The following is a 13,657-nucleotide window of genomic DNA, read 5'->3' on the forward strand; positions in this document are numbered from 1 at the left end:
TCCCCTGCGGGCTCACTTCTGTGGGAAAGCAGAGCCGAATGGCTCCGGTGCCGCCCTAAATCCGGAGAGCTCAGCTCTGCTGGTCCCTGCTGGGCCACACCTGCCCTCATCAGCACATGAGATAAATTGGTTTTTTTCTCTTGGCCCCATCAGAAACCCCTCTGGTGGGCACAGATCTGCTGTCTACTTGCATTTGCTACCTGTTTGTACAGATTTCACCTGCCGCTCCGCTCTTCCTGCCTGAGTTTTCCCTTTTGCTTAAGCTACTCTCCCAGTTTCCGATCGGATCCAGCACCATGGGCTGGAGGGCTTCACCCCCGCCTTCTCTTCACCCACAGCTGCAATAAATGCACCGCATGTCAGCGCCTGGCAAAGACCAAACGCAGGCTTTCAGGTACAGACGCACCGTGCTCTCCTCAGCCGTGCGAGGAACCGCTCGGCAGGAGTCACAAATCCAGGAATCAGGTTTAAATCCCAGGGCGAGACCTGGCTGCAGGTGTTCAACCCGCACGCTGTGCCCTCCCCAACCCTGTGCGTGCCCTCTGGGGTGCAGCTCTTTGTTTCAGGGTTCCCAGCCCAGCAATACCTAGTCCCACGGTGCCAGCAGCACAGGTGACATTTTTGGGTGACAACTCGGCAACCCAAAGGGAATTCTTTCTCAATAGATACTAACCAGGACCCCCAAAAGGCACCGCAGTGCCTGGACACAGCAGAAAGGGGACAGTGCTGGAAATGGCACTGGGTGCTCAGCCACAAAGCCTCCGTATTACCCTCCGGACCAAAGAAGTGGCCATGCTGAGACAAAACAACACTTTTATCTGACTACAGCTTTGCACTGAGCTCACTCCTGCAGGCAGGTTGTGTTCTGCAAAGCAGCAAGCCCTGGGCACAGGGGCTGCTTTCACCACTCGCATCGGCGAGAGCAGGCTCTGGAGAGCAGTGGTTAGTGCCCACCATGTCATGGTCACCCCAACCTGGAAGCTCACCTGAGGAACAGGACACCTGGTACAAAACTGCCAGCTCTGTCCCCATCTATGCACAAGCTGGGAAAAGCCATCTCACCAGATCTATCAGTTAAATAACCGTTGTTTTGCTCACCAATGAGTTGTGAAGGTCAAACGCCACCACTTCCTTGCATGAAAAGCAGTCAGAGAAGACGTATACCTGCTTTCATGTGAATGGCTCGTCTACACCGCTAGCAGGAGCGAAGGGGCACACAGATCCACCTCATCCCATCCCTATCCTACCTCCCGCCACAGGCCTGGCTCTCCCTGGACAGAAAGGGACGTGAAATTTCTTCGCATGAAGCAGGGGGATTTACTAGGTGCAGACCAGGAAGCTGAGCCCTGCGCTCTGGTTTTAATAAGGTGGCAATAAGCAACGCGTCTTTCTGCCCTCAGAATTCCTCCTCTTCAAGTATGAGATTTATTAGAAGAGCCATAAATCATTTCATGTTGCAACTGGCCAAAAAAGCCCGACATTTTTATTGTTTTTGATTAATAGATTTATAATTGGCAGCAGGCATGGCAGCCTCTGCGTTTATTTTTCCCAAGACTTTCTTCCTTTTCCTTGCAGCTGACGCAGCTTGGCCTCCTTTACATGTTACTTTTTCTCCAGATTGCTTATTGTTTTGATTTCTATTGAATTGTGATCCCTTTGGTCCTAGTCCACGGGCACTATCTTTAGGCAGAGTTTAATTTTGGGTTGTTTAGAAACGGGCACTGCTGAAAACACCCCGAAAAGAACACAAACATACATTCTTATTTTCAGCTCTTGGCTGGGGAAAAGGGGAGGTTTCCCCAGCCAAATCCATGCCTCTTCATACCCTTCAGAGCTCAACTTCCATCAGCAGCAGACATGGCCTCACTTCTCCCAGTCCCTTTCAAAACATGCCCTAGAGTCCACCAAACCACGTAGGACCCAAAACTCATCCACCGCCAGGTCACCTCATCATGTCAAAGCGCGAACCTGAGACAACCGAGCTCTGAGCGCTGCCGGGGGGGCACAGCTGGACGTCTTCCTGGAATCGGTGTTCAGGAACTTCCTGCAATTTGTTTTGAATTATTTCCCACATGTGTAGAAAGAGGACTGAACTTTTATTAGTCGTGCGAGCAGAGATCAGATGTTAAGAGAAAACTATCTCCCGCAAAGCTGTGATGTGCACGCTGCTTCGAGCAACAGTTTACAAATGTTAAAACGGCACCCTGAAAGTGTCGGCCACATCAAGAGGATAAAAAAAACCTATGAGAAATCACAGTGAAAAGCCCCAAGTAAAGCTTCCAAAAAACCTCCGTTCCTCTTTCAGGCCAAGGGCAGGTGGGCCGGAAGCCCTACCGAAGGAAGCACAGACTGAAGGAATTGTTTAAGACATATATTTCGCTACGAGTGGCCAATAACTGGTATGACTCACACACTCTAAGAGGGCAAGGTGGCGTAAATGAAGCAGGTGTCTGTAAAAATCAGTAATAATTTATACGCCTGTAACACCTCAAAATGTTCTACAAATGCTAGTAGAGGACTTTTTGTTCACAACACTGCTCCAACATCAGAAAAGCAATTCTCCGTCTCAGGAATGGGTAAAGCGAGGCAGTCAACAGACTAGATGGACATCACCCCTGAGTTCCTTGACCAGTCAGCAGAAAGCCCAGAATGTGTCTACACCCTGGTCACCCGAGGAAAACAGCCAGAAAGATGTTCTGCGGCAGCTCAGAATTACTCTTTGCACTCCAGCCTTTCTCAGAAACCTTACATTTTTGCAACAAGTGCCTCGCTGGAGAAATCCAAGTGGGCGCGTGCTCAAGCCCAGACTTGATGGGAGGCTCAAAGGACAAGTCAGGGAGCACATGGCTCCTTTCCTTCTGCTTCAGCTTGTCCCTGCTGGCAGCACCATGCTGGCATCACAAGCTCCCATCACACTTCACAGTAAGAACAGTGAATATAAAGGAAAAGACCTTGCTGGTGTTCTCAAATCATCAGGAAATTGCGATGAGGAGGAAGGAGTGTCCAAAAGGGACATACGGCTCCTATGGTGACCTACCCTGATGTCTCAGGAGGGGTGATTCACACACCTCAAGATCAGTCTGTGGCACTCACTGCCACAAGACGATGCGCATGCCCAAAAGTTTAAACGGATACAAAACACAAATGCACACATTCACGGAGAGAAGTCCATTAAACACAAAGCCACCCTCACCTCTGAAGCCTGGAGCTAAGCTTAGAGATTGTACCATGGATAAATCTCCAATAATGTCCCTGCCCATTTCTGTGCCCTTCCCTGGACGTTGCTCAGAGCCAGTGCTAAAGCAAGGACACTTAGACCTCCCTGGAGGGACCTAGCTTCCTAGCTACCTGAGAGCTGCTCCCTGGCCACGTCTACCGCAATTAAAAGCCTTTTCTGTATGATAGGTTTTAAATATAAGCAGACCATCCCGTCCTCTCCCACACACAGAGACACAACGCATGAGATGTGCGTCTGCAGCATGTCCTTACCCCGACAGGCCTTGTGTCCTCCAGATGCCACCAAGGGCCGCCAGAACATTCCCGCTAGCATTGCTGGAACCAGCCTGGACCACAGAAAGAGAGAGATTGGAAACTGTTAGCAGAGAGATTTAGTTATTTACTGAGCATCCTGTTAGCGCTACTTTACAGCAATTACAGACATCCTAAGGACCTCCTTACCCCAGGCACAGGCAAAATCTCGGTGTTTCCAGGAATAAGGCAAAGGGCAGAACGGGAAACTGAGGCACAGAAGAAGAAAATGACCACTCCGAGGTCACAGAGCTGGTTAGTTCAGAACTGGGTATCCAGTCCCTTCTGCGCTACACTCAGCTCTATGTCCAGCAGCTGACACTGGAGTAAGAATTTAACAAAAACACACTCTCAAAGCACCAACAAGCAACTTCACTGCTCACTGCAAGAGGATTTACTTGAGATTTACTTAAAAAAAAACCATAAGTAGTGCATTGCATGTGAAAATTGCCTTGAAAGCAAAACAGCAGGACTAGAGACAATTAAATTACGTGTGTGATCTAGTTAGCGAGAGATGACTAATACGAAGATGCTGTCTGAATGGTCTCAGTACATCCCAGAGCACCATCATTCCCTTACCAACACTGACCTGGCTGCTCAGCGCAGCAGCAGGCAGAAATGAAACCCAGGTCTTACAGTTTTATCACCCGCTCTATCCAAAGGCAAAGAGGCTGCAGCAGGTACAACACCCAGCAAAGGGAGATACACAACACAGCAACATGGTGAGCCCAGATGTGCGTGACTCAGCTGGGGAGGTGCATGTCATCAACAAAAAACATCCCCGTACTGAGGGACATGAGCAATAGGATAAAAACCATCCAAAGAAACTCCAGGACGCCTGACCTTTGCCAACACAACAGCTCTTTTCAGGGCAGGGAAAGGGCTTTTAGCTATGTATCTGCTTAGCTCTGCTCTGGGGTTAGCAAGATGATGACGGGAACACTAGACTTATTAGCAATTTAACTACTTACTGAACTTACTGATCTTATAAGCAATTTTCCTTCTGCTCTGGTTGGCAGATGTAAGCCATCACAATCTCTGTGCCTTAAAATTTTAGGACAGAAAACCCATTGCCAAGCTCTCCTCAGAAAACACACACACACACACACTCAAGCCCAACCATTATCAAAAAACCAGAGGAATAAATCCCTGATGGGAAGTTTAACTTTGGGCATCTGACTCTGTGAGGATTTTCTACTAAAGACACCGCGTGAGATTCTGGAAGTCTAGCAAAAACACAGGCCTTTCTCAGCTCCTTTGAGAAAGGACCAGGAGAGCAATGAAAGGCAAGGAACACAACAATTTCATTAGTTCTGCATGCGGTACCTGATCCCGCCTCCGAGGACAAGAGCAGAAATCATTATTAATAGGTGCTGGATTTCATTCTGTAATGACCATACAGAAATTCTGGAACTACCCAAGCCATTCACCTGCATGTCTGCTGGCCTCCTTCATTCTTACCTTTGCCAACATAATTCTCGTCTTCGCTACATCGAGAGGTGTAGTAACTGCAGCTGCAAATCCACCTGAGCAAATTAAAATACCAAACACAAGTGAGACATTGTTGGTTGAATATGAATGCCACACTGCCTATAATTCCCATGGCTGTGGTCAACACTGCTCCATTATTAATGCCTACAGCATGTTTCCTCACGTCAGAGTCCAGGTACGTTCGTTGAAGGTCTGTACACAGAGTGTTTTATTCCTGGGTGTTGACTTAGGGAAAATAGCTCTATACTAGTTAACTGTAAATCCAAACATCCCCATTGAGATTACTGTCCTTTTGTTTTGTATGTATACGAACACGTGAAGGTCGTAAGGATAATGGATTCCACTTCCAACACCTATGGGCAAGTTTGAAAGGAAGAACCTGCTTATTACTCATTTGCAGAGATTAGAAAATACACTCGTCACGCTGTGCTCTGCCTTGAGAATTAAAGCCTGACCATTCAAAGGCTAGAAAGATAGAGAGGAAAGATGCTCGGCATCTGAAACACACATGCTTCAGGGGCAAAGCTATCCGCAAGATACAGACAGACTGGATCTGGACTTCAACTGTTAGACCTGGGACTCTGTTTCAGGGAAAAAAAGACAAGCCAGTGTTTGGGATGGAGCTCATCTCCAACGAATGAAATCAGCTCCATTTTGGATAACAACAACGTGAAGCTGCCCAAGGGTCTTTAGAAATTGTCAAAAGTCTGCTGCCGTAAGTGCCATCTGCCTCTCACGGGCATTTTTATTCTCTCTAATCACTCCCAAACCTCACCCTTGGAGCTCATCACTTTCACTTGGAGCTGCCAGCTCAGCTGTGGCTTTCCTCCTGAAAGCCAGAAATCTTCAGCTTATCCATCTGCGTGTCTCACCCACAAACGTGTGTGTGTCTGTCTCCATATTTTAATCCTGTGGCTACAGCCTGGCATCTTGTGCTATCTAGGGACCAGCTTTGCTGCTTTTTCTCCCAGGATCTTATTCCCTTTGCCTTATTTCCCCATCTTAAAATTAACTCTGATCTCTCTCCCTCCTCTGTTCACAATATTCCAAGCAAGTAGTTCATGCTGAGGAAAAGCCAAAGTGAAGGCAACTTTTAAAATGCAGGAGCAGCCCAGCAGTAAGTGAAGAAAGAAAGGGGAAGAAAGGAGAGAGTGAGACTTGTTCTGAAATCTCTCTTTCTTCTTCTTGCTGTTTTTTTCCTCTGGAGCTTGTATAAATCCTGTATCTGCTACAGCAAGGAACAGAGTGACTCCAAAAACTGAAGTCTACACAGTACCCAGGGAATAAGCTAAAAATAATCTACTTTTTGTTCCAAGTTCTATGGAATGTAGAAAAATTGATCTCTCTTTTCTTGGGGTGGAAGAGGGGAAAAGCACTTCTTCTAAATTCTGTAAAGAAAAAATCCATCTTCCCTGCTGGCTCGTGTTTTAACCTGCACCTCTCTCTCTCAGCCACCTTCACTTTAATATATTAAAACCCTGCTCTATGTCAGCAAGGAGGCTGGGCCAGCTGGCACCATACGTTGGCTTCTTACAGTTAATTAAGGAAAAGTCCCATGACAGTTCAGGAGATGCAGTAAGGCACATTTGCAGTCCCCTGGATCCCAAACACGAATAGCGGCAAGCCGAGTTAGCGAACAGCCCAAAACGCCTGGTTTAGGAGCAACTTCTGCTCATGTAAGGTCGGCCCAACCTGTTCTCTCTGCCGGAAGCTTCCTAGCAGTAATTCCTCACTAAAAAGCAGAAAAATGGGTTGTATTCAAGAAGCCAAAGCAGAAACTATGAGCAAGTTAAACTAAATTCCAGCCCATTCTTGGACCTTCTTTAAGGTCAAAAATCTTTTTATTGTGAGCCAGTTTTTGAGTAAGTGACCCAAAGGCTTTGAGAGAATGGTCTGGATAGAAACTTCGGTACTCATGTCAGCGACCTATTTTTAGAACACTAAAAATAATCTGGATGGAAAATAGTGGCTTTACAAGTCTGGATGTAGAAGTCCTCTGCCCACAGACCAAGATAGATAAAATTAAACAGTGAAGCACATGGCTCTCAGGCCTGTATCAAGCACAAAATCTCAATGCATCACTCAGCTATAGAGTTGACGCTAACACTTTAGCCAGACTAACATTTCCCTTAACACAGCCCAGTAATTTTTTTATGCGTTTGCCCCTAACAGTTTCTTATTGGCAGAAGCTTCAATCTTGGCTGACAGAGTGATTAGAACAAACACAATTTATCCTGATACGATGTTCCCAAATTCTTATCTGAAAGGTTTAATCAAGGCTGATTGGTTTTCATTTTTTCCCCAGCTAACATCTGGATCTTTCAGGCTCTTTTGTTATTAACATTTCAATGTTTCTTTTTCCATCACTGGGAAGTATTTGGTACAGATTTACCAATCAATTTAGAATGACAACAGCAACAATAAAATGCTTCATAAGCACAACAAGCAGCAGGATAGCGGCTAAATTAAATGCAAGTTTGTATATGCTTGACAAAAACACAAGATTAAAGCTCGCGCTTGTTGGGAAATGCATTTTATTGAAGGCAGCGCATCTGACAAAATGAATTTGCTCCAGCCTTAACCCTAAATGTCCAAGGTAATTTTAGAGTGTCCTCTTCAACGTTAGTACACAGGTATCCAAGAACAGGCTACAGTGCCAGCGAGGTACTGCTCACTCCCACCTACTCTAGCTGGGTAAAGGAACTTAAAACATGACTGTTTCCAATCATCAGACTAATACAAAAGGCACAAACTAGTATAGCCAAAGTCTACTCATTTAAAATAGAAGGGCTGTGCACTGCACTGTCTAATACACAGTAAGGCCCAACAGATGTTTAAACCACTCCTTTAGCCTATTCCTGCTGTCACTGACTTCTCCAAGAGCTGCTATAAAGGGCTGGAGCCTGTTCAACTAGTCAGCAACCAGGACAAGCAGGTATTAAAGTATCAGGCCAGAAAGACACATCAAGCCTTACACTCCTAATCATTCCAGCTTCTCTGCAGAGCTGGCAAAGAGAAAAAGGCACCTTTGCAGGCATTCTGTGCCCAGACAGACTCACCAACTCACTCCTGGAGAATGCTCCTTTCTCCCTGGCCCCAGAAGGACCTGGTGATGACTTGGTCTCAGTAAGTAGGCATAAAGATGGATTTGCGCATAAGAGAAGGCTCTTGGCTTGCTAATACTTCTAGCAGAGTGACAGACTCCTCTACTGGGAAAATACAACTTCACGCAGTAGTAGAAAACTCATCACCTGTCTCCCAAGAAGTTACAATGGACACTGTATATTCACACATCAGCTGAGCAGCTGAACTTCACCAAGTGCAGGGTGTTAAACAGAAAATCCCTCTGCGACTCACACTTTCCCAAGGACCAGTTCTTGATGGAAGTGCTAGAGACTGACATCCACAGAGAGCGATTTACCTTTATTTGCCAATAAGAATAAAAAGTCTTGAAGACTTAAGATATTCCCCTAGGTTCCTGCTGGCATTTCCTACCCTTTTTAGCTCTCCGATACAAATAAAAATGGAGAAGCATCAGAACAGAGTGAAATATTTCACCTGAGAACAATACATAACCCGAAGTCCTCGCAGTAAGGTCCTTGCCTGCAGAATTTGCTGCTGCTATTGGAAAATGTTTCACCGCTTCTCTGACACATTCCTCGAGTAAGACCCCATGAAGGGAGGGACACAAGTTCTTCTTCAGTCCCTGTATCTTGTTTTTTTCCTGTACCATTTTAACTTCTCCTCACCCTTTCTAAAGGGTCTGGAGAACCCTTCTGGCCACCACAGGGGCTTCTCCTGATTCTGAGTTCTGCCATCTGGCCAGACCCCCGGCACCCTCTTCTGCAACACCAGTCCTGTTTGGTTTGTCAAGCTCATTTCAAGAGATAGGAATGCATGCTTGACTAATGTCCTTGTTTGAATTATCCCACCTTAGGAAAAGAAAAAAATCCAGGTTGAGCTGTATTATTGCCTGTCCTTATTACCATTTTCTGTACTGACATCTGAAGGTTACCCAAGACTGATTCAGGATTGAATCCCACATCTGGGTTGAAAAACTGAGTCGCACGGGTCCAACACTAAACCTCACAGCATCCTCTTACACTGACCGATTTCCAAGTTCACAGTCTTTTTCAGCACCGTTCAATCAATTAGTTCTTATTTGAACTTTTATTTTATTGATAGTATGTTAATTTTTCTACGGGGAAGTTTGTTCTGATCCTTTATCATTGCGGAAACAACACCTGCTAATGGTAGAGCAAAGTGACCCAAGAACCTCTCTGGATTTCAGCAGAAATACCAAGAGGCACTGCTCCTCCAGAGATTTCAGGGTTCGAAGCATAGTCCAAGCAAACACTGCATGGAAATCTTGAGAACTACTCAAAAATTTATTCAGAGCTATAGAGTTAAAGAGGCTTTTAGACACAGTGTGTAATCTTGTCAGAGCCCATTAGATCAAAACAAAAGTGATGGGAAGTCTTCCCTGTTAATGTGCAAAAAGCTCTTGCTAGTGCTTTATTATTCACTAGACTTGCACCTCCACTCTCAGTGACTTTGTCACCACAGAGCATTAATTATTGATGTTAAGCCACACTTTTTTGACAGTAGGGAGAAAGAAGTCGTCTTTAACAGAGACGATTTTCAATTGCATTAAATGGACGCTCAGGTTCTTTGACAAGCTGGAGCTGCCTTGCTGCTCCAGGGCAGCACTTTGCTTTCCCAACAGCTAATACCCAATGGCAGGATTTCCTTGCCACTGGCCCAATTCCACGGAGGGCATACAAAACCCACCCAGAGGCTCTTCTGGGACAGCCTGCCCCAGCGCGGTGCAGGGCTGGGCTGCAGTGCTCCAGCCAGGCAGCCTGAGCCCAGAGAAGACTCAAGCATGGAGTGCAACCACAATCATGCCTGGCCTGCCTGCAGCACAGAGACATATTTCCCTCCTCTGCCTCCGGCCTGCCAAAGCCTGTGCCCAAATCTGGGACAGAGTCCAGAAAGCTCAGACATGAGGCAAGGTTTGGTTCAAACGCAACCTCAGGCTTAAATGATCCTGTAGATTTACCCTTGGGTTCCTCCCCACCGGCTGCTCAGATACTGCCTTCTCTCACTCCCCGACTGCTCCAAACATCTCCTCTAGTTAAGGCACCAGAGATGACGATAAAGCTGGACAAGGCCTCCAGGGATTAAATTATTAACAGATGAGACAGAGAGGATTCCAAATCTCTGATATTTATGCTTATGCCTATTATGTTTCTATAAAAAGCCCACGGATCGCATACATACATCTCACACATCTGCTCAACGTGGAAGAGTCGGGCCTCTTGCAGCACTTTGGCTGAAATCGCTGCCATTTCACGGGCACTGGGGATAGAATTCCATATATTGTTGCTCTTTGTTCTGTCTTCGACAAATAATCAATTATGATTTAGCTAGGAAGTAACCCGCACACACAGACGCACACATGTACGCCTGTGTGCCATAAAGGGAAGCCGAACAGGACTTTTCTTTCAGTTTGTTTCAGCTTATTACCCTGCCCCTCAGGACCTTTAACATATTTTTAGAAAGTATTGAATTCAAGCAAAGAACACAGAAAAGCATCTCTGTGTGATTTCACCATCCCACTACTACCATGGTGGCATCTGACAGCATCTCTGTGTTTAAAGGTTGTTTTTTGGATCATCGTCTCCTTTTAAGGTTTATAACATGATGATTTTAAATCACTCAGATGCATACATCCATCTTATTTTACTCACAGGGTACTGGTGAGGTTTTGATTTTTTTTTTGTTTTGGGGTGGAAAGAAAAGGATAAAGAATTTGGTCTGTTTTTTCTTCCCTCATTTGAAGCTATATGTAGGTAGTTAATAACTTTTAACCATGGAATCCATCCTTCAGAAGGCAGGAAATGATTTTTCCACTACCTCCATTCAGCAAGAAGGCTAAATATTTTCAGTGAAATAGAATGGATGCGGTACCAAATTAGATCAAGACAGGGCCTGCCTGTTACACATCTGCTGGAGATGGAAGGGGAAGGTTCTGATCCAGAGAGTCAAACCTTGTGGGTTTTGAAGCAGGTCCTCGAAGGACACATGAGAAAGGAAGTTTAAAATACTGCTGGTGAAAAGGAAAGAACAGGGAAACAAAGAACAGAGAAGGAAAACCAAGCTGGAGGAAGTGAAGTTGGAAGGACAGCTCCGAGAATGTTTATTATTACCAATTACAACGCGATCTACAAAGCAGAACTGCAACTCTGCAAAGATTTGCGCTTGGGGAACAGAGCCTATGAAGACAGCTAGGCTAAACTGTCTCATCTACCACCATCATGGACCTGGAAGTCTCTGTGCTGTTCCAGGACCCGGTGTCTCCTCCAGCACAAAGCGTTAGGTCTTCCCAGCAGCTGCCAAAGGGCAGTGAAGTGCTCATGCACAACTGTGCCTCTGGAAGCTCATTCTGCAATATTTCTACCAGGAAGCGAGCAGACACTACTGAACATCCATCAAACAGTAGCAAGTCCAAGCACAACTGGTCAGAAACAAGACACAGAGGAACGGAGGCACTGGGTTAGATTTCCAATTGAGGCACCAAATTGGACTTCAGGAAATTACTCCGCAAGGCCTTGGGTAAATCAGATAACCTTTCCAGCTCTCTGAACGTGCCTGAACACAGTTTTTGTATCAATCTGACTGTAAAGAAATCAACAGAGCTAAATTAATGATCCCGTATCACACCTGCAGACATACAGATTGCATTTTAAAGCATTTTTAGTCTGATAGCTTGTTTTGTTGCAAAACAAAAATGAACGATTTGCTTCAATCACTCGGATTTTGTTTGCATTGATTTGATGAAGTCAGTGTAAAATCCAATAGTAGACCCCATTTTAAGCAGAATAAAACTCCCTTCCCATCACATAAACATAGAAAGTACCTCTGGACAAGACCACAAGAGATCATCTAAAATATCCCCTCTGCCCCAAAATGGAATCAATTCTACCTAAACCATTCCCTCACAGCTCACACGCCCAACCTGCTAAACTGTGTGCAGCTACAGCCACTCTCCCCTCCCCCAGTCCTGCAGTTACAGTGCCCATCAAAACGAAGCCTCAGTCTCTGCCGGAATTCTGCTGCTATTAATACTTCAATTCCCCTAACAGAGCTTATTTTAAAAAAATTACACACGATGTAATGGCTCTGAATTTGTAAGTCATCAAAGAACAAGCTTTGCTTTTGATAATCTCTATTTCAAGAAATGCTATAATTTCTCTTTAAACAGGATTTATTTTTTCCACATATTCTGTTACTGGTTTGGAATCTCAAAATATATTTTAGGTCCTTGGGGAAAAGCTCTGGCTATCCATCTCTTAACTACTAATCTGTTTTTTCTATTAAGACAGTTGAGTCTCTCCTCCCTCAAACTTGTCAGCTATACTGATGAGTCATTAATTGATTTTTTTCTTTTTTTTCCTTTTTTTTTGGAAACAACTACAGTAGGCTAAAATCAAGCAAGAAGCCTACTGAAGAATTCAATTAACTTCTGGCTTGTTTGGTAATAAATAGTGCAGTATTGTATTCTGCCACTCTTTATTCTTGTTCTAGTGTCTGGAGATTGCCCAGATGTTTCGTCCTCTGTGTTTTTTTTTTTTTTTTTGCTGCGGAAGGCTTTTGCCTCCAGGCTGTGCAGTGCTAGCCTCTGCTCTCCTGACTCTAGTTAATCTACATGGCTGTCAGAGCTGTCACATGAATGGTGAATCATGGCCTCTCGCTGCAATCACTTCAACCCCTGGGGAAGTGCTCAGAGCAGACAGCTGCACAAACCCCCACCCAAACAAAGTTTCTCCTGGATGAGGATTTTACAAATCAACTTTGAAATAATCGCAAAGCCTGACTGACAGGCCCCTGGTTTTTAAATAACAGAAATTTGTCAAAAACAAATTGGTTGTCTTTCAAACAGACACCCTGTTTGAGTCTTTTTTTTTTTCCCTTCTCTTTCCTTTGCGGACTTTCCTATTTCCAAACAACAACTGGATCCGTTTTCTTCTAAACAAACCTGAATTACAAAGGAATGTTGTTCTGCTATACTTAATAGATTTGCACATTTTTCCCTTTCTTCTTTAGTCTTTCCCAGTATAACATATAATCCTTTGCACCTGCAAAAGCTCCACAGACTGCTGACTGCCAAGAATCCACCACGTGACCCTGCTTCCATGACCAGAGATCCTGTGTTTAAAGAGAAAGGAAAATAAAAAGTTATTAAATGTTTGAATCTATCTGATCCCCATGTGAGTTAACTCCGAGGATGGGAACTTAAGTGAAAAGCTATTTTTGTGGCATTTTTCAGTGATGTCATAAGTGATTTTTCCCAAGGAACTTGTGTACTTGAACGAGCAGATGGAGTGAGAAAGATGTCTGGAACTGAGGAGGGCTTGAAGCAAATTGCTTTCAGGGATTTCATATGTACGTATTTAAGCCTGTGGCCATGCAACTTTGCAAATATTTGGTGAACTTATTTTCTTTTTGGCAGATAAAACAGTGCAAAGCAGAACACTGAGCGGGGGGACGGCATGCAAGAACAAATATCAGTTCAGCCCAGATGTACCAAACACTCCCATTTAAAATGAACAGTCCCCAGCGCAGCAAGACAGAA

The 13,657-nt window shown here is 44.9% G+C and overlaps 1 protein-coding gene across 2 annotated transcripts in view; it reads right to left on the reverse strand.

Moving 5' to 3' along the window:
* The window catches only part of SLC25A26 (solute carrier family 25 member 26), a 90,980-nt gene that overhangs the window by 1,967 nt on the left and 75,356 nt on the right, over window positions 1-13,657 (reverse strand). For both annotated transcript variants that reach the window (XM_063347558.1, XM_063347557.1), the window contains 3 exons: window positions 13,161-13,230; window positions 4,990-5,054; window positions 3,490-3,563 (listed from right to left, as the gene is read on the reverse strand). In XM_063347558.1, the coding sequence (XP_063203628.1) occupies window positions 3,490-3,563; window positions 4,990-5,054; window positions 13,161-13,230 (209 nt within the window). The remainder of the gene's footprint in view (window positions 1-3,489; window positions 3,564-4,989; window positions 5,055-13,160; window positions 13,231-13,657) is intronic.

The sequence above is a fragment of the Chroicocephalus ridibundus genome, chromosome 10, assembly GCF_963924245.1.
Source record: "Chroicocephalus ridibundus chromosome 10, bChrRid1.1, whole genome shotgun sequence".
In the NCBI taxonomy this organism is placed as follows: domain Eukaryota; kingdom Metazoa; phylum Chordata; class Aves; order Charadriiformes; family Laridae; genus Chroicocephalus; species Chroicocephalus ridibundus.